This window comes from Pterocles gutturalis, unplaced genomic scaffold (genome assembly GCF_000699245.1).
Source record: "Pterocles gutturalis isolate BGI_N339 unplaced genomic scaffold, ASM69924v1 scaffold19387, whole genome shotgun sequence".
NCBI classification, from domain to species: domain Eukaryota; kingdom Metazoa; phylum Chordata; class Aves; order Pterocliformes; family Pteroclidae; genus Pterocles; species Pterocles gutturalis.
Window position 1 is genome coordinate 1 of NW_010113255.1, and position 20,725 is coordinate 20,725.

Below are 20,725 nucleotides of genomic sequence, written 5' to 3' on the forward strand. Positions count from 1 at the left end.
TTTTAAAAACTCTGTAATACTACTACTCTCCATGGTTCTGCCACACTTAAAAGTTTTGGATGTTGTGTTGTGTAAACCATTAGATTAGAAGAAAGCCACTGGAAACCAAAAGGAGAGGAGAACCGAGGAAGTGAATATTTTTAGAGGAAAATACTGCTCTGTCATACTGAACTGGATTGTGCATAGACCACGTGTTCTCTGTTTAGATTAAAAGGCTGAAGTTGATTAGTGCCTCCTGCTTGTTCTTCGCAGACTTTACTTCTGTTTTGTTTGTAGGGTGTACAATTCCAAAAGATTACTATTCAAAGTTCACATGTTCAAAGCTTGTTTTTTTGAGTAGAATCTCAAAATGTATTCATGCCTAGTTTACTGAAGAAAGAAAAAAAAGCCTAGTTAAATTGTGGTGTAATGGAAAAATGCAAGATATTTGTGTTGGGGTAGATAACCAGCTTTATTTTATCTTCTGAACATACTCTATAATGTGTGGTAGATTTGATTTCAAGCGTAATAATGCATTCAATCTAACTTGGTGAACTCATTAAATTTTGCATTACATATTTTATTGCTCTGTTAAGAAGACTCTTGACTGATAAAAGCCTCTCATAGATGAGAGTTACAGGCTGGAATTGAGTCATTAGAAGAATTTGATTAGTGAGCCCATGAAAATTGTTTTGAAGGAATATTTTATTTCATTGTTTTCCATGTGCTAATGAGAAATTTATTTCTTTGTTTCTGCCCTGTAAGATTTGACTGCAGCATGGGCTACTTTTTCTCAGACTAAGGCTGCTGTAAGTACTGATTTTTTTTTTTCCTGTCCCCATCCCATCCCCATTCATTCCTACTTCATCCTCATTTGTCCCTGTGTTCCCCTATGATTCTCCGTTTGTCCCCATTATTCCCCTAATTTAGGTAATCTTTTTAAACAAATCTTAATAATCATATGTAGTTTATGGCCATAAGGCTATACAGTTTTGCAACATGAGCGTTGTGAAATTGCTTATGCCTGCAGTTTGATCCTTTATGAAAACAAGGAAAAATTTGTCATGTTAGGGCAAAAAAACCTTGTAGCTTAAAAATTGAAAACAATATTCTAATTTGCATTATCTTCAAATTCTAGCTCCGTCATATAGAGAACAAATTGGAAATAGCTCCCAGCAGCACGGCCATATTCGATCCTGTCATGGATGCCAAGAAACCCTCTGCAAGCGCTAGCAGGAAAATAAGCAGAAAGGGTACGTATGATTGGGGACAGAGTGTGTAAGGCAGGGCAAAGCCACCACATTCTGGGAAAACTCGATTTCTTTTCCCTGCTCCCAGATTGTCTCCTGCTAATGATCTTTATTCATAAAACTCTTAATTGCCCTGGAGAAACTAATGTTTTCTTCCCTTAGCTTACGAAAAGGAAAGTGTGCTATCAGAGTCACTTGGTTAGAGGGAGTGCCAGGACTTTCCAGTGCTGTGAGTGAGCAGTGCTTGTCCCATTCTGGTACCCTCTTCTTGTGGGGGTTTGGATAACAACTGTATATACCTGTGTTTACACTGGACTAGCTTCTTATTTTTTTTTAATGTTTGTCAGCTGTTACACCCTGATAAAATGCTAAATCTGTTGCTTCCTTTATTTCATTTAAGGAGAGCATTTGCTTATAAGAAACAAGCCCTTGTTGTAAATACTATTTAGGGCATTCTGGTAGTGTGCCACTGGAGAACAGACAGATGGACCTCTAGTGGCAACACAGTCAACTTTCATAGATTTAATTACGTGTAATTATTGTTTAAGCATTATTATCTCTTTAAATTTGATCGTTGTTTCAAGCACTTACCATCTCGCTCCTAGTTGTTGAAATCAGCTTGTTGAAAAGGAGGGGGAGTACTTTAAATGCCATTTTGGAGTGCTGCTCAAACCCAAGAAAAACTGTGTTCTTAATTGTTCAGCCCCGAGAGCTTTCTCTTTCTGGAGAGATTGGTACATAGAGGATTCTTTGGTTTCTGCTTCAGCTTCCCGGTCTTCCAGTCAAAATAAATCAAGCAAGGAGAAGTCCTCACGCAGCCCTCTTCGAGCGACCACTCTTGAAAGCAATGTGAAAAAAAGCAATCATGTGGAATTTCGCGAACCATTGGCTTCATACAGGTTAGTGCTGGGGCAGTTAACTATTAAAGAAAAATATTATCAGAATGAGATCAGATAAGATCAGATCTGAATTGAGCTGATAATGATGTTTTTGACAACTCCTCAAAAAATTTACTTCCTTCCCTCATCCACCCACATGAGCAGCATGTGATGTTGGACAAGAGTGTCTTCCTTTTTAAAAAAATGTTACAAATTTATTTTTTGTTCAGGGAATGAGTTTAAAGTCAAATGTGTTGAGATGGGGCCAGGTCATCAAGTCGATGTGGCTGTGGCCTTAGTGGCTTGATAGACTTGATAGGTCTCCTCCCTTATGAGGAAAGGCTGAGGGAGCTGGGTCTCTTTAGCCTGGAAAAGAGGAGACTGAGGGGTGACCTAATCAATGTTTATAAATATGTAAAGGGTGAGTGTCAGGAGGATGGAGCCAGGCTCTTCTCTGTGACATCCAGTGACAGGACAAGGGGCAATGGGTGCAAGCTGGAACATAGGAGGTTCCACTTGAATATGAGAAAAAACTTCTTCACGGTGAGGGTGACAGAGCACTGGAACAGGCTGCCCAGAGAGGGTGTGGAGTCTCCTTCTCTGGAGACATTCAAAGCCCGCCTGGATGCGTTCCTGTGTGATCTGATCTAGGTGTTCCTGCTCCGGCAGGGGGATTGGACTAGATGATCTTTCGAGGTCCCTTCCAATCTCTTAACATTCTGTGATTCTGTGTATTTAGTTTCCGTAGTAAGGACCAAAAAGAGTATTTCCTCATTCTTTTCCACCTGTGTGTCATTAGTTCTTCAGCACATATTCCCAAATGTATTACTGTAAGACAGCATAGAGCAAGAACATCTAGTACTAAGGATGCATTCAGTTTTTGTGTGTGTGAGAAACATAAATAGGAACAGCTGTATCGAGGAGAAAAAGTGGCACAGAATAGGACATGGTGGGCTGTGAGGAATGAAGGATAATACAGAAAGCCTGTTTTTCCTAGCCTACGGTAAGTACTGTGGTGAATATAAGATGCCTCAAAAGCTTTCAAAAAGAAAGGGCACCTGCAGCAGACATAAGCTAGTTATAGCTTGCTGTAATATCGGAGCCTAAAAGACCTTTACCATAACTTCTTCAACTCCTTGTGTTCTATAGGTAGTGTGTGTTCTTTGCACAGGCTTGGTTGAGTTGGTAAGAGTGTTTTATTGTTTTCTAACACATTGCATTTTTTTTTCTAAGTGTTCTCCCATTTAAGTCAAATTGCTGTTGACTGGTTAGAGTGGGGTTGGGACAGCAGTATTCTTTTTAATTCCACGACATCTCTATTAAGAATTGTTAGCCTAACATCTAAGTCTGGGTCTCCTTTTCCACTTCTCATGTTGACTGTGAGATTCTTCTCCTTCCTTGTTGCCTGGGGGGCTGATTTGGATCAGTTGTGTAATCTTGGGTAAATTTTGTTAATTTAAGAGCTCTGTTTGTTGACCCTGTCTGGAATAATTTACATACATCAGTTATTAATCTTAAAAACATGTAGTAAATTTAACAGACTTCAGGGAAAAGAAGAAAATGAAAGCAGCCAGACTCATGCCATTATATCCAATTGAAAAGGAACAGCTTTCTTACAGTAAGAAAACAGTGGCATTGGGGGGATTAATATAGGGATTAACATCAGAGCTGCTATGTTAACACACTGCTCCTCTGAGAACAGCCTGTAGTCGATGCTTAAAGTGTACGTAGGAAAACAAAACCAGAATAATGGCTAGAACAATCAATGTGTGTGTGTGTACGTATATACACTTTTGGTGAAATTCTGTGCAATTAAACCACTCAACTTTTATTCTGATTGGTAATGATTCACTGTATAACAGAAATGTGCTACTAGAGGAAGAGAGGTAGGCAGTTTCAAAAGTAGAGTGTTATGACCTGGCTTAAGTGAGTTCTGTAAACATACTTGCTGAAAAAGCAAGCTGGGCAGCTTAGGTGCTGGATTTTCATGTCTTCCACCCCTCATTGGTAAAAATATTGAATACATTTTTGTCCTAAAAACATATGTACCATGAGTCCATCAAATGTAGAGTGTGTTTTTCTGTGGAAAAAATGCTAAAAGATCCTTAGGTTGTGGAATTTCAAAGCTCTTGGTAAGCTTTACATTTGTTTTGATACAGACAGTTCACCCTGAAGTTCTTGTCAGGGGCTTGCCTTTTTAATGCTCAAGTACAGCGCAGGGTTTTTTTGGTGCAATTTATTTGTTTTCTCAGATAACAAATGTGCTGTCGAGGAGCTGTGCATGTGTGCATTTATCTGTGTTTTAGAAAACGTATTAATTACACTTCTCAAGCTTTACACTTGGTTTTTATTTAAAGCTTTTTTAAATTGAAGGGTGACATTGCTGATTTTCTACATGCCCTTGTTTCATCTCTTCAACTTGGTATATAGTCGTGTTCAGACAGAGTGCAGAAAATGAAATTTTGAACAGAAACCTCTTTCAGGTTCATCAGACTTGTGCTATTAAATGTATGGTGATCAAACTTTAAAATTAACTTGCCTTTAAAGTGGAGACAAGGTATAGGAAGTCATTCTTTTAGTTGATTGCTGGATTGGAAGGTCCTACAGTTGTGCTTCTGATGGTGATCTTTTTTTTCACTTTTATTACATCAGGGATACATATAGTTCTCTGTCTTATCACAGTTCTAGCCAACTTGAGGCCAAGCAACTGCTCTCTGGTTTGGACTTCAGCGAAGCAGAAAGGAAGACTGAAATAACAGGCTGCATGATACATGACCGAGATGAACGGGATCTACACAGCAGAGATTTTGAAAGCCTGTGTTCTTCTGCTGCAGATGAGACTGTTGTTAGATATTTGAATGACCGACCAACAATTGATGCTTTGCAGAATAATGAGGCATTTCTTAAAGTTGCAACACCTCCAAGACTGGAAGAGGAAAAAACTAGTGGCTCCAGAGGAGATGAGAGTAGCACTAAAACTTCTCAGAGTAACACATCCCAGGACAGTGAACGGAAAGTGTCTTCCCCTTCTGCCACGAGTGCTTCTAGTGCTCATAGGCTGGAAATCTTGAAACAGCGGCAGCATGATGCAAAGCTGGAGAAGCTGAAGGAGCGGATTCGAAAGCAGTGGGAGCATTCTGAAGGGTTAGGTGGCAGAGGGCAGCACTCAGGATATGCTGAACAACCTGTCGTAATCGCAAACGTGGAGAATACAGTGACTCCCAAAGTCAGGAAGGTGTCAGCTGTGCCTGCTGCTCCATCATACAAAGGTACGGAGGTGCATAATCCCTCCCTGTTGGTTATATGTGCTGAAGGAGCAGAGTTCTGTTCATTGAGCAACATGTCAAAGCACAGACGTGAGTCATAGCTGTGTTTGGGTAATAGAAGAGTGGGTAACCTGGTTTAATCACAGATATGGACAAGAAAGAAAATAAATTCTTGCAAATTTATAGAATTGGGGATTCTTTTGAAATTCTTCCTGTCTCTTCTTACAAATTACTATAAAAAAGAAGCTCACTGTATTAGTGTTTGGGTTTATTTTTATTGTTTTTTATGGTCCCAGTGGTTAGTAACATTGTATTGATTGAGAAAGCATTTTGCATTTTTAATAGTCTTTTCTTCATCCAGTCTGCTGTTTTTCAACTGCGAGCAGGTGGTAGACTGGTATATTGCTTTCTTCTAATTTAGTAATAGAAATTCAAGCAGTTCCTTTCTTACTTGGCAGTTTGTCATCCTTTCCACCCTGAAAACATTTTATATTTTACATATTTACATTTTACACTGTTATTTTAGACTCTTAAATTGTTTACTTTCAGGTTTCAATCCTGCTGAAACAAAGATTCGCACTCCAGATGGAAAGATCTGGCATGAGGAACAATTTCACATGAGTCGGGGGCTGTATAGAGATATAGCACTCCAGTTAACAGGTGAGACACAAACTGAATTGATTAAGCTGTACAACCTTCTGTAAGAGGCAGAGAAGTTTATTTTGTACAAGTCTACAAAGTCATGGAAACAAAAAATTGAAGCAATGAGTGTTAAATATATTGTACTTCTCTCCACAGGAAGAGTGACTTGTTGAGCACTAAAACAACAACAAAAAATCCTTCTCCCCATTCTTTCATTAAAATCAATACTAAGAAGAATCAAATGATGGGTTTTCTTTGAAACAGGAATTAAAAGAAAAGTCTTCACTGCAAGAATTTTTTGGTTGATTTTATAACTTCTTTCTATATTTTCATGAGTGAGTGCAATTTCCTCTTTAAAAGGACAAAACCAAACCCCTTTTTGGTTTTGATGAAGCCTATATTATCTCATGAGAACAATTTTGATTTTCTTTTTGCCATCTTTAGTGCTATTAAAGTGATTTGTACACTATATATTGAAGCTTGAATTCTACTTCCTTTAGTATAGTGTTAACAAATAGTCTTGAAGCTACAGTGGGGAGTGTTTGTGGTTTAGTTGGAACCTATAGGTAGTTAAGGGGAGATGAGGGGCAGCTGCTGTGGGAGTACTTATTTAAAATGCAGTAGTAGCCTGCAGTAAAAGGGGTATGCCTTCAGGTGTGTGTGGTGGAGGTGAGATTATATGGCATTAGGTTGGTTTAATATCTCTGAACTTGTAGAACTTTAGTGCTTTATATCAGAATAATCCAAGTCTTGAAGTTCTTGGAGAAGTTTATGTCCCAGAGGTTTGTACGCAGGGACTCTTTTTAGAGGTCTTCCCTGGATTCTCTGAGGTGTGGGAGAACAGGTAGACCAGAAGGTTTAAGAAACATTTTAAATAATCTGGATTTTATTTCCTCTACAACTCTTTTACCTTCAGTACTGTATGACTTGGCTAGGATACAGGAGGGGGGACTGTGTAGCTTTGCAGTGGTGAATTAACAGAACGTTACCTTCGGGGTTTATTCCACATGAAGGTGTACAAGAGAACGTTGAATGCTAAACACTTAGAAAGCTCATTCCTCTTTGCCTAAGGGTCTTTTGAAAAACATTAAATATTGTTGTTGCAATGTGGTAACACAGGAAAAAAGATATATTTTAGGTGATGAACTCATTTAGCAGTACAATATTCTGATGCTTCAAACTATGAGCAAAGGTAATTTAAAAAAATGCTGTGTGTTTGCCTGACAGTTATGCAGCTAAAAGGCCCAAACTGTAATACGTGCTTTGTATCTGCAGATATACTGCTCCAAGACACAATCTTTATTAATTTTTCACTGTGGCAAACTGCAGTCCCATTGGCAGCTCTTTTCTCTGGGTGATGTAGGGTAGGATACGAAAATGTGCTTTTTGATTTGCTAGGCTGGTTGCGGTGGAGCACTGTGAGGTTGAATTGCTTTTGACTGGCTGAGTTGGGGGATGGGGAAGAGATCAGATGAAAAAAAAGAAAGAGAATGGAAAATAAAATATCCTGAGAACCTCTAATTTTGCAGTTTAGGAGTTTGCATATTAAAAATAACTTTTCTCATTGGTCAAAACATTTAAGGCCAGAGAAAAATTAAAATGCTGTGAGATTGTTAAACTGTAGGTGTCTTTGTACGTTGATAGTATAGTTGCTGGTATGAAAATTATTAGACTTCAGTTTTCTTTTGCTTGTACAACTTGATAAGGTACTGAGGAATTTTTCTGGAATAACTCATCAAAAAAGTTAAGTAAGAAGAGCTACTTCTTTTCAGTAAAATTGTTTTTCAAATATTGTATTCACCATCAGCATTGGTCCATGAAAGTCATACCAAATTTCTAAAGATTTTTAATCTATGCTAGCATTTTTTTTCAGTTTTGATAGGCATAATATAAATTATTCATGAGCTCTTCATAGAAATCCAAATTTTTGAAAAGTTTAATTGAAGAGGTCCAGTTAAAAAGACATTTGGATCATGTGTTCAGTGGACTTCTGCCTACAAAAGGACAGAGCTGTGTGTGTTCAGCCATACGCCTGTCCTGATGCCCTGCGTAGAACAGCTGTTGTGGAACGTGTCTTCTTTCTGACCTGAAAAGGTTATATGGAATAACTGTTGCCAAGTAATCAAATGCTGGTGCTGCACATAATTATACTGTAAATGTATTTTTAGGTTGTTGGATTATCTATCCGTGTGTTAATTCTGTATTACAGTTACAGCGTGTGGAGTTTTGTGTGTGTACAGTCAGTTGTATCAAAACTGTTCCATGGTCTCTAGTGCTAAAATAAGCTCTAAGGTCTCTGATATCTACAGAGGCATTGTTCTTTACTGCAGCAGGGTTTTTACATGTGAGCATAGACCACGCAGAATGTTTTTATCTTGGCTTAGCAGTTAGGCTAAAGGATGTTGTATGGACCCCAAGCTTCCAGTAATTCTGTTTTAGACATTCAGGATTTGCCGTACTGGAACAACTTTGCTGCAATATGAATAGAGTGAGTGGGAAGCAGCCTGCAGGTTCCTGGTATCAGGAAGAAACTGTTTCTCACTGAAAGAGGTGAGAAGGCAATGTAGATTTCTGCAGATGCAGTCACTGAGGCTTCTTGTACTTCATGCATTGATTCTGTCTTCCCTGCGCTTGTTGTCAGCCTCAAGGAGAACTGGAACATTTGTAAGGAAAGGATATTGAGAGGGAGAAAGACTCTTACATTTCCATTTCCCTATTCTTTAATGCGACCTGTTATTCTGTCTCTGGTATTTCTGTGGGCTTCCATCAGAGAGTGGATTCAGCTGAAATTAAGGGCAGTAGAAGCTAGTATTGGCATCTAAATGATAAAGCTTCCGATCTGCCTGTGTGGGGTGTTGCATCCTGAGGTTGTTTTAGGTTGTCTGGTCACATTCTTTACAGAAGAGGAGCAGGCAAACAATGGTAGCTGTGGCCTTAGCTACCGTTCATTTTAGTTGGGATTAAGAAAAGAGCATCTTCAAGGCATGTAAATTAAAGAACTTCAACAAAATCTTTGAAAATGTCCGGTGTAGACTGCTGAGACTGGTATACAGCTTGCCTATCCTTGAGCAATCCTAGTCTCTGCTTTGTACCTTAGGCGGCTGGGAAGCCTGCTCACTGGGGTGGTGATTGAGCCACATCCCAGATTTTCATTTTGTTCTTAGGCCTTATATGAAAACGTGACTATCTTTGGTGTTCCTGGCATCTCTAAAGCCTAAAACCTAATTGTGTTGTAAATGAGGGCTTAGGTGATACAGAATAGTTCTGCATCACTGGGTGAATTCTGCGACTGGTTTTGCAGAAAGTAGAGCTCAGGGGTACCCTGTGTTTCATGCTCCAGCGTGGACACAATGAGTGAAGGTGCTGTCATGCGTTAATATGGAAGCAGCAGCCCGTGTGTTTCAGGAATGAAGGAACTAGGTGTTCTTGTGGAACATTAATACTGTAAAATGTAATATCTATAGTAGAAGAGAACCAACAATTGTACCTGTCAAACTGTCAACATTTCTTTTAAAATTGGAAGTTAACTTCTAAAAGATCTATTACGGTGTTGCTGTGGCTTTGCTGTGTTCCAGTGCATAGGTAAGCAGCACTTGATTCAAAATTATCATGCTATGAGGATTTTTAAATTCTGGACTGGGGGTAATTGATCTCAATATATAATCTAGGAGAGTCAGTGAATTTTTTTGTTTCTCCAAGTTCTGGTTTTTCAAGGTAAATGTTGAAGCAAGCTTGTTATTCGATGTTCTTTACTGTGGGATATCACTTAACAGCTTTTGTTTTTTAGAGGATTCAACAGTGAAAGGAAAACCTAGTGAGAGAAACAAAGAGAAAAAAGCAACCAGACCAGTGCGGAAAGTGCAAAAACTGACACGGTTGTCAAGTCCAGAGACCAAACAAGGTGACTAGCTCTACTGGAGAGGAAATACTGTCACATCTCCTTCAGAGATGAGTTTTGTCTCAAGAAATAAAGAATAATTAAAGCATATTGCTTTCAGAGTCTTCTCAGATGTGCAGCAATGCTGTAGTAGTGTGTTTGTAGACTATACGCTGCACTGGGGACCTGTATGTTTTTGATGTTTGTTGGTTGGTTGGCTGTGTGTGCTTTTTTTTGTTTATTTTTTGCCATTCCGCTTGGTGTGTGCACCTTATGGAGACTGCTGAAGAGTGTGTGTTTCTTGATGAGGGGGAGTATCCTTAGGTATCTGTGAGGCCAATGCAGACAAAAAGTAGCAGTAGCTCTGTTGTGGACCCTGCTTCTGTTTTGCTTGTGTTGAAGCTGGTTAGCACCCAACCTACAGCTCAGTGAATAACGATGAGAGGAGGAGTGGAGCGGGACTTGCTGAGTTGCCCTTCTCTGCAAGGAGGAGCTGCAGGGAAAGCTGTTCTCTTGTATGATTTCTCAATGGGGAAGCGGAGAACAGGATGTCCTCTTGGCTCTTCTCTGGCTGTTGTTCTTCTATGTCCTGTGTCAAGTTGTTGCTGTCCTGCACCTTCAGTTCTGGCGTGACCCATTCCTGGCTTTTTCAGTTAGTGAAAGAATGTAAAAGCACATTCTCTGGCAAGTCTTACAAATCTTGATATTTAGAAATGAAAGTTTCTTTTACTAATTAAGATTTTTCTTTTATTTTCCCTGTTGTCTGACACTTCCACGGTATATTAAATAAAATTAAAGTATTTAGAGAAGGTCATGTGAGCAGGTTACCGTAGAGCAGTGCCTTATAGTAGAAAATGAAGTTAACTACACAGGGAATTCTCTCAGTGCTTTGTTTCCAGTAACATTAATCTTTGATATTGTGAAGACTTCTACATCTGCTTTGTATTTGGTGTTAATTTTCGTGCAAAGTAAGTAGCTGTGACTGCGATCACACTACAGACTTCTCTTTAAAGAGGCTTAGGCACCTCTTGCACCTTTTAAGGTTTTATATTTCTCCTGATGTACAGTGACCCATAATCAGTAAACACCTGTTGAAGAATGACTGTTAAGAAAAAAAAGCTGCTTTAAAAAAAATATTACAAAGCGGTTTTGAGAGTGAATATGCACTTCTACATGCTGTGAGTCATGAAGCTACATGTGAATATTATGTGGTAATGAGTGCTAATACTTAAAAGTAAGTGATAAGTATGGATTTGCTCCTTCCTATGCTGATCAATTAATACTTACGGAACTATACTAAACTATCTTATGAATTTGTGACAGTTCCAAGTGAGGGAGGAGCATAGAGATTGCTGCAAGTTTTAATGGCAATGGTTATTCTCCGTAATGGATTAAATGGGAGAGGAATGATGGTCTGAAATCCCTAGAAGATAAGAACCAGATCTAAGTGGCGTATCCATGATGGTCTCTGTCCTCCTCCAGTCATAGCGATCAGAAACAGCTTAACATAGCCAAGACTATAAATAGCCACAGCTCATGTTCCGCTCCGTTAGCGTGTTTTAGTTCAAACAGCTGACTTGAAATGGAAGATGAGACTTTACATGGCCTTTTTAAATGCACTCAGAAGTAATTGAGAACAGTGAGTCCGGCAGAAGAACTCCTTTGGCTGATACATCTTCTTAAAAGAGGCTTGTAGTGACACATTTCAAGTGACAGATTTATACAATACTTGGCTAGTTTACAATGCAAGCAAGGAGTACTGTTAGTAAATGAATGAATAGTGGGCTACAGACTTGTGACTGCACAGGTTTCCTCCTGCTGGTTTAAAAGAACCAAAAGGAAAGAAAGGCGGAGTGGGGATTGAGGACTGGGATTACCAAAACACTATTGGTCGGCTGTCCTGGATTTCACTTGGAGTTGCTTTGGCACCAGAGCTTCAAAGTCCTGTAGGGCCCAGAGCACAAAGCCTTTTATGTTTGTCTGTGTCGCCTTCATGCTGCAGTGGTGGGTTTGTTTAGGCAGCGCTGACAGAGTTAGAAACTGAAATCGAATGGTTAGAAATCAGCTGCAAATTGGGTGCTCAAGTTAGGTATTTTTCTAGTAGTAAAACACTGGTAAATAATTTTAATTAGGTTATTAATACTTTCCTTTGGTGTACGATGCTTTTCTCCAAAGTTCGTCAAGATCATTATTTCAAAAAATTGGTTAATAATATTGGAAGTTAGTGAGATGAAAGGTGAGTACACCTAGCATTTAATCTAACTAGTATTGAGTAAAGATGCCACTGTACCCAGTTTTTATCATTTCATTGTATGGAGGATGATGTAATACTAATAAGATTTTGATTGGGTTTCTGCCACCTGCAAGGTAGTCTGTTCTTGAATTAAGTATCAAGTAATAGGATTATTTCTTAACTATTTTCAGTTATGGTACAGAAATCCCAGCTAGAAGAGAGTGAGTATCGGCATAGAACAACTGCTGCTCAGTATTTTGTAACCTCTCACTAGACACCTGTCCCAACAATTAATTATCTGTAAAAATCTCTAAAGTTTTGGGGTTTTTTTTCTAGAATATCGGCTAGTATTCTTTTAATATGAAGATTAATCGTTTTTTATCTCCCGCCTTTATTTTTGTTCTCATTATTACAACATTTTAGATCCTTTTATTGTTTTCTTATTTTCCTAATTTAAGTGGAAGTGAACAGCTTCTTCTCAGTCTTCTACAAATATTTTCCCTTTCCCCCAGTGACATTTGCTTATACATTTTATACCTGTATAACCCTCTTTTAATGTGCTACAGTATGTTTGGGATTTTTACATTGTGTTGTATGTAGGCATGAAGCTCTGATAGTTGTGTGATCCAGCTGTTGAGTGTCTTCATGGTACATCACTGTTATGACTGGTTTGTGTAACTGCAGCCGTACCCCTTACGCAGAACTAAATGGTATAGACATTAACAGCTGCAGTAAATACTTCTTTTTGATATGTTGGAAAATCCATCTAATACTTGACTTTTATTTATTATTTGTTGTGCAGGTGGAAACTATGTACTAAGTGCATCCTCCTGGCGGGAGGGACAAAGGCTAGTAAAAAAGATACTGGGTCCAGCTCCCAGAATAGAACAAGACAGAAGAGCTGTATCTAGTGACAGAAGAGGACGAGAGAGAGCTGCCAAGTCCGGTACGTTGTACTTTTATCACTGGACTTTTTTCCTTTTACATAATGTATTATAAAATGCTGCATGTCTGTGGAATAAAGCAGACTTCTGAGACTGAGACAGAATGTAATCAATTTCTTATTAAAATAACTCCTATTTTTAACCTGGGATTCAAGGGGAGAGAATTTTGCTTGCTTGCATGCATGGTTGGGATGCATAATGTTTCTTTCTGGGTGGATTATGAACTTCTCTTGGAGTCATGGGAAGCCTGCCCTGCCCATGTGGCTTGACATGCTGCAAAGGTGCTCAGGAGCTCTGGAAAAGATGGGAAATAGGTTGCAACCGAAAAAAAATGGATCACCTGCAATCTGTCTTTGCATTTTGAAGCTACTGGGGAAAGGAATGGCTGGCAGTGATCCGCAGGCCAAATTAATTTTCCAGATATGCTGCATATAATATGTTAGCTATGGCTGGTTATCCCTGTTTTACAGGGGTTGTGGTTCTTCCAGATACTATGTAATGTCATCCATGTGCATCATAAATCTTCATTGTTTCCTCCACCAACTCTTTTCAGGATTTATCCACAATCTCAGACAGGGCAAGTTAAGGGATGGTGGTAGCTGCCGTGCTTCTTACACCTGTGAGGTGGTGAGGCTGGCAAGAGTATAAAGGGTGTGAACTTGGTCTAAGCAAAGGCTGCTGTATTCAGACTGTGACACTGAATGAAGCAAAAGCCCGTTTACAGTGAGATGTGCATTCCTCCCTCATCCTCGCTTTTGCAGCTGTTTCAGTGATGGCATGTAGTTCCCAAATTTGATTTTTATCTGAAATATTTGACAAGTCTTATTCTTTAGCAGGCTGTATTGGAAGGACAGGTTCAGATTCGAGACTGGATGTTACCTGTAAAACCTCTTCAAGAAGTTCTGAAAGGTTAAGGAATAAAGTACAGTCTGAGAATAACCTGAAGAAACTGGAAGCTGTTCTTCCAGATGATAACCAAGAAGATCATGCCTCTGTAAATAAGGACTTCCTGCCCATGGAGATACGTGGAATCCTCGATGACTTGCAGTTGGATTCTGTTAGTACAAAGCAAGAGAAAGATGTGGAAAGGCAGAACCAGAAATCTGTTTTGCCTACTCAAAATGCCAGGAGCCACAGTCCAACCAAAAGGAAACCGGACAAGATAGCTGCCAGTGAGGAGCCTCAGGTGATCTCTAAGAAACGTCACTACGATACAGATGAGGTTCGTCAGTACATCATCAGGCAGCAAGAGGAGAGGAAGAGGAAGCAGAATGAAGAGAAGAAAGCACAAAAGGAGGCAACAGAACAGAAGAATAAAAGGCTCCAAGAGCTCTACAGAAAGCAAAAGGAGGCTTTTACTAAAGTGAAGAATGTGCCTCCTCCTGAGCCTTCAGCAGCCAAACGGTTACAGGAGACCTATTCCAAACTACTGCTGGAACGTACGTTTTTAGAAGAGCCACCTCAGCTGCCTACGGTGCAGGAAACACAGGTATAGCTGATTCACTAATTTAATGGGTTGCAGTTGTTTGCAGGAATAGGAGGTCATATGTTTAGGAAGGTCATGATTTGTCCTGGTCTGGTTATCAGTTAAGAAAAAGAAAGAAAACTGTGGTTGTGATCTGAAGAAAAAAACATAAATGTCTTACGATTTTAAGTCTTTGCGTGGTAGGAAGGATGTGATAACTACACTAGGAAATGTAAGCCTTTTCAATTTTAATGAGACAAGAGCTTCTAAACTCCTGCAGGCTTCTGAAAATACATTTTTCTGGTTGTCTTTGCTTTTAGCCCAGACCTGGTTATCAACCATCTGGGGAATCCGACAAAGAAAACAAGGCTCAAGAGCGTCCTCCTAGTGCATCTTCAAGTAGTGACATGTCGCTTTCAGAACCGCAGCAGCCGCTACTGAGGTGAGCCATTGTGGGCCTTTTGAGAGAGAGGAAAATAGTTTTCATTTCTGAGAGGTGAAAATAGACTAGGCTCTTCAGCTCGTGTTCCAGCAAGAGTAATTGTCTTTATGGCAACTACAACATTTCCTCACAGTGAAGAGGGAGCTGATGCAGGAAAGGGTGTGAAAATTTTGGCTGTGGGTATTTAGTGAGTCTAATCTTTTGCTGATATCAAGGGGATATGCGTTTCATATTGGGAGACTGCATTTCCTTTGCCGTTGGGCAAGAGAAGCTGATCATATGAATGTGTCTGTGGATTTCTCTTACTTTATTTGTTCAATGTTTCTATTTAATCTATTGTCTTGGATTCAGGCTTTTAGTTACTGTCTCTAAAGTACCAAAAACCTATGCTTCTGCTTGGAACTAGCCTTTCCCTATTTCCCTTCATGCTGCTTTCCCCATTTTTAATTGTTCAGTGTGTTGTCAAAGTGTTTCTTACTGTAAGTCAAGATGCCTAACCAAACACTTAAATATAAGGAACTAAAAATCATCAAGTTTCGTGCATATTGTTAATATCCCTCTTGTGCAAGTGTGTCTTCATTTTTAATTGCATAACAAATGTCTGCTTCTTAAATATACACTTGCTTCTTTATCTGTACCTTAACTTGGTCAAATCCGTGCTGACTTTTTAAATTCAGTGAGACCTGTTTCCATTCTGGAAAAGTTCAAGGAAGCCCTAGGAATGCTATGTATCAGTGTGTATAGAATAGGCTGCTAAACCATACAGCAGCAAATATTGTTAGTGTAACATTGTAAGGAAAAAATGTAAGTACTAGTAGTAGGAGAGAGATGAGACTGAAAGGCCTGTGTAAGTTATTTGGAGAGCCTCATAGTAAACAGAGAAGACTTTCCAGGTTTCCTAGTATTCAGAATATGTGCAAGTGATATTAGTGAAGGAAGGTCTCTACAGAGCTTCTGTCATGCAAATGGGAGCTAGCTGGAAATAAAAAAGATGTCTCACCAAACTTTAAACATCCTTGTATTTCCAGTCCTTCTTTTCTCTAAGTGTTCTTCTTGCCTACCCGAAGTGACAGCTCCGGTGAAACATGGGCTGGTTTCAGCTGGAGGGGGAAGGCTAGGTCTAAGAAATTCCAAGGAAGAAAAAAGATGTGTCCTTCCTTTTGAAGTCAGGAAACTTTTAGAAAAGACTTACTGCTGATGATGAAACACTCAGCTTGTTACAACTGTAAAACACACAGTACACCCTAAATGGCATTTCAAGTTTGCAAGGTGCTGTGTTGTTGTTTGGTTTTTTTAAATAACATTCTATAACTGTTAACTGTTTACTGTCCAATTTCATGCACCTCTGATTCCACCAAAAAGTATTTCTTCCTGAAAAAAATAAATTAGTGACAATGATACTTCCATCTAAATCAATAGTACTTGTGTAAGTCATCAGCTTAAGTGTTGACTTTTCATTTCAGGAGCGATTTGATGGAGCCTCCATGGGTACAGCCAGACAGGTTGAGCCCAAGAGTCCAGCTCTCTCATCCACAAACTCTCGTGGGCTCAAATGGAGGCCCTTGCTCCCAGCACTGGAGTCTGGAACAGATGGACCTTTTGTCAAAGGAGTGTGACGCGATGTTGGCAGCCAGGAGGAGCCATGCTGCACCTGTGGGATCCCTGGCTTTGATGCCCCACCCGTACCTGAATTCACCTGCTGCACAGCAAAATCTCTTAGTAAAACCTACTGTTAATCAATATAAGAGCAAATTAGATCGGATTGAAGCTTTGAAAGCTACAGCTGCTTCCCTTTCTAGCAGGATTGAAAGTGAAGCCAAAAAGTTGGCTGGGACTGGTATCAATTACGGTACCATGTGGAACTCAGACCGTGGATTTATGCAAGAAAACCAGGATGATGGGCGGTGGGCAAAGGCTGTGAGTCCTCCCGTGAGAGAGGAAAATGAAGATGCCTTTTCAGCCAGAATTCAAAAAATGTTGGGTACCTGTGTGTCTCATACAGCCTTTGATGACAACCTTCCTGGGGCAGGCAACCTTAGTGAGTTTAAAAAGCTCCCTGAGACCATCAGGCCTCATACCGCTGCAGTCAGCCTTGGAATGAGGTCCTCCACTGCTAACAGGCACGAGGGGATACTAGGACATTTATCTAAGAGACAGACTGACTCCCCGGGGTGTGAAAACCAGGCTTACGCTCCAAAGAAAGCTGTAATTCCTCATGAGTCCAGCATCGACTCCATCAGCGAAGGGCCTCTCCTGAGCGACAGAAGCCTCTCTGAAGAGGAAGGAGGCCAGCACAAACAGTTGCCACTAACGATGTTGGAGACATTAAAAGAGAAGGATTTCTGCATTCGGGAGAGAGATGCTTTTGAGCCCATAAAGGAGTTTCAGAAAGAAGCTGAGAAGTATTTGCCACTTTTCACTCAGACAAGTGGGGCACAGAGCAAGGGGCCATGGGAGGAACTGGCCAAGGGCAGTCCTCACAGTGTCATCAACATCTTTGCAAAAAGTTACCAGCTTAATGAAAAAGGTAAAAATGGAAAAATTTCTTGAAGCTCTTGTGAATTACTATTTTCCCAGTCTTACCACTCCTTACACTTTATACTTCACATACGAGGAATGTACTTTTAAATGTCTCAAAAATTAATCAGTGTAAGGCTTTCTCACTTTTCTTTTGGATGAAAAATTATTCCCCCCCTCTTCTTTCGCCTTCTTGCTAAGGAAAAAAAGAACTAAAAAAACCCCACACTTTTGAGCTGGAAGATTATTTTTGCATTAGATTGCTCTGTATTTCTGGATCAGTAACTAAATCGTATGCTGGGTTACGTATATTAAGGACACCCATAGCTGGTGGAATTGTGAATGTAAGGTTTACATTTATTGTATCCAAAATTGCATACTAAATCTAAATTGCCCAGAGTGCATTTGGAAATGGTTCTCTTCACCACAGAGAACAGGCCTTCTGGACTGGAATGTGCATCCTCCTACTATATATGTACTCCAGATCATCTGTCATAACGCATCATTCCTGTTTCAGTGAAGGCAGAAAGATGAAATGCGTGCTTTATGCAGCACTTTGTGGCACAAACGTGTTTGTGTATATCCTGAGTTCTTGCTACGCAAGAATAATATAGCTTTGCTACATTATTAGAAACATATAACTTCAGTGGAGGAATGATGTGGACTTTTGTTTTGCATCTTTGCTTATATGAGTTATTCGATAATGTCTCAAAGTAGTGCCATAATTAAAACTCCAGTAACAATATTTGGTTTTGAGAAGGTAAGGTTTTTGGTATATTAAGTAGGGAAAGTCTCTTGCTTAAACCAGACCATTTCAAGTGTTATTGCATGCTTTACAAGTGTCTTTGATTTTCATTTTTTTTGTACAAATTTATTTTTAATCGCTGTTTCTCTTGCCTTGAGTTCCTCATTAAGAGGAGGAATGTTTTCTGAGAAGTTGATTTTTATCTCGTGGTTTTTCTTGATTCTTTTTTCTGTGTTTTATTTCCCTTAAAGATGATTGCATTTAAACTCTCTGCAGATGGCTCTACTCTCAAGCACAGCGCTCTTCAAGAATGTTTTAGCTGGAGCGTGTTAATGAAGTAGAGTATTCAATAATTTACCAGAAGTGGAAGACTCTGCTTCTTACATTGTGTTAAAACTGTCATGGGATGACTGTATTGTTGTTTTCCTGATGTTTTTGTGTTTGAAACGAAGTCTTTGTAATTCATGGTTGGGGGCATTTTAATTCCTGCAGCTTTATTACCTGTTTGATGCACATTTGCATTTGGTATCATTTTTGTCTTTTCCTTTGTCCACACTTCAGTGTTTGATGAAAGGTCGAATGGAGGGTCTTCCCTTCTGCGCCCTTTACTCCCTGCCATGAGCCCTCCGGAGAGCGTGGTTTCTTATGAAGATGATTTTGCCTCATCACAGGGAAGTGGCACTTTAACAGACAAAAAGATTGCACGTGACCTCAGGTAACTGTGTGTTAGACTTCTTGTAAAAATCAAAATGCAAAATTCGACAGAAAATAGTAAATGCAAAATTTGTTTCATAATATGCTGGATATCTTCTCTGTTGTGCTGCACTGTAATACTAGTCAAAGTGGTGACGTATTTCCTTAAGACATTGCAGTTAACATAGCAACAAGCACGGTTAAGACATAAAGAGTGGAGTCAAGTATTCCTGTTCTATGTCTAATTTTTGTTCTTCATTAGTCTGGCAGGTAGATTTAGAAAAAGTTCTTACCCTTTGTAGTCAGGTGAAAGTTAGTTCTTCAACTTGTGTGGCTGCTGTAATGCTCGGTTGGTTAGTCTTTGTAATGTAGTGAAAAGATATTTGAAAGTGTTAAAATACCGTCAGTACTTCAAAATTTTGTAAAAAGCTGTAGTTACTTTCCTTAAGGGTTTGGTAATGCTTACTAATGGATCCGTAAATTGTTAGCAAGAACTTTTAAAACCCTTTGTTCAGACTAAAATTTGAAGACTGTAAGTCCTGGACTCTCCATAGTACTACTGAATTCGTGCGGCTTCCTGAATTTCCTAAGACCCCTTTTTTGTAATGATATATATTTACATCTTTGGGCACCCTAGGGAAGGCCACAAGTACTGTGTTTATATTGGCGGTGCTTTTCCTTAAAAGAAAGGAAGGTAAAAGACACTTTGCATGCTGAAAAGGTTGTCTGCAAAACATGCTTTCTTTCTGATTAAACTACTTGATAGGTCTTCAGTTGGTATTATTTAGTGTATGATGCATTACCCCCTTATTTGCAAATCTGTTGTAATCCTTTGTTGAAAATCATGCGTATTTCTGTCACTTCATTGATGATATCTGATTATTTACAATGCAGTCCTATTTGGAGTCATTCTTGTGTTATTCAAGTCAAATAGCTCTTTAAGAGTTAGCATTGGAAGGATGGTTGTTATCCATCTTTTACTGCTTCATATTACCAGAAGTATGTTTCAATATGTTCAATATCATGTCAAACTTCCTAGCGTTTTAGCTGTCAGAATTTTTAATCTGAAAATCAATGCTTTTCAAGATGGGCTAATGAATGCAGTTTTAGCCATCTGTCTCTAATTTAAAGTGTGGTGGGTTTCTTTGCACAGTGTAACGCGGGTGTTGGAAGTCCTTAGTTAATCACTGTCAATGTGCTCCTTTTTAGTGTTGCTGGCAGCAGTAATTCAAGCATTCAGGAAGACATTCCTAGTAGGAAGTCTCCCCATGAACCTCGATCTGTAGAGCTTTCTTCTCAGCATTCATCTGGACCACGGTCTACAGCATCTTCTCGCTCATCTGCTTCCTCTAAAAAGAGAGGGAAAAAGGAGCGTAAGTGCAGTACTTGACTGCTGGGTATTCTTTTGAAGGAGGTTTTAGGGTTTTCTTGTGATGAAAATGGCAGTCTTTCTACATACCTAGAAACTGTCATCTAATACTGATAGGAGGATTTATTTATTTATTCCTCCAGTGATTCCTTCCCAAATTATTTTTGACTCTGATTTTTCTCTGACAAGAGGTTATTAACAGTATTGAAAATGTTTCCTTTCCTAAACCAGCCTTCTAACAAATTATTTAATTTTAATGTCATGTGGGGACTATCCTCAGATTCCATATTGAGGAAATTCCAATAGGCTGCTGGGAAGTCAGACTTACGGTCACATTTATGAAAGCAACAGTAAGTTCGCCTGTATGCTTCATCTTTGAATCACAGATAGTTTTTATAGGTGCACAAATTAGTAATTACATTTTT

General features: G+C 39.3%; 1 protein-coding gene across 1 annotated transcript in view; it reads left to right on the forward strand.

Moving 5' to 3' along the window:
• The first annotated feature begins 776 nt into the window (after positions 1-776).
• Positions 777-20,725, forward strand: part of CEP350 (centrosomal protein 350kDa) — a 60,275-nt gene continuing 40,326 nt past the window's right edge. Inside the window, 12 exon segments of the mRNA XM_010074428.1 lie at positions 777-788; positions 1,118-1,232; positions 1,960-2,128; positions 4,760-5,376; positions 5,923-6,025; positions 9,789-9,916; positions 12,928-13,071; positions 13,903-14,558; positions 14,855-14,976; positions 16,440-17,503; positions 18,800-18,953; positions 20,153-20,310. Of these exon segments, the coding sequence (XP_010072730.1) occupies positions 1,181-1,232; positions 1,960-2,128; positions 4,760-5,376; positions 5,923-6,025; positions 9,789-9,916; positions 12,928-13,071; positions 13,903-14,558; positions 14,855-14,976; positions 16,440-17,503; positions 18,800-18,953; positions 20,153-20,310 (3,367 nt within the window). The 5' untranslated portion in view covers positions 777-788; positions 1,118-1,180.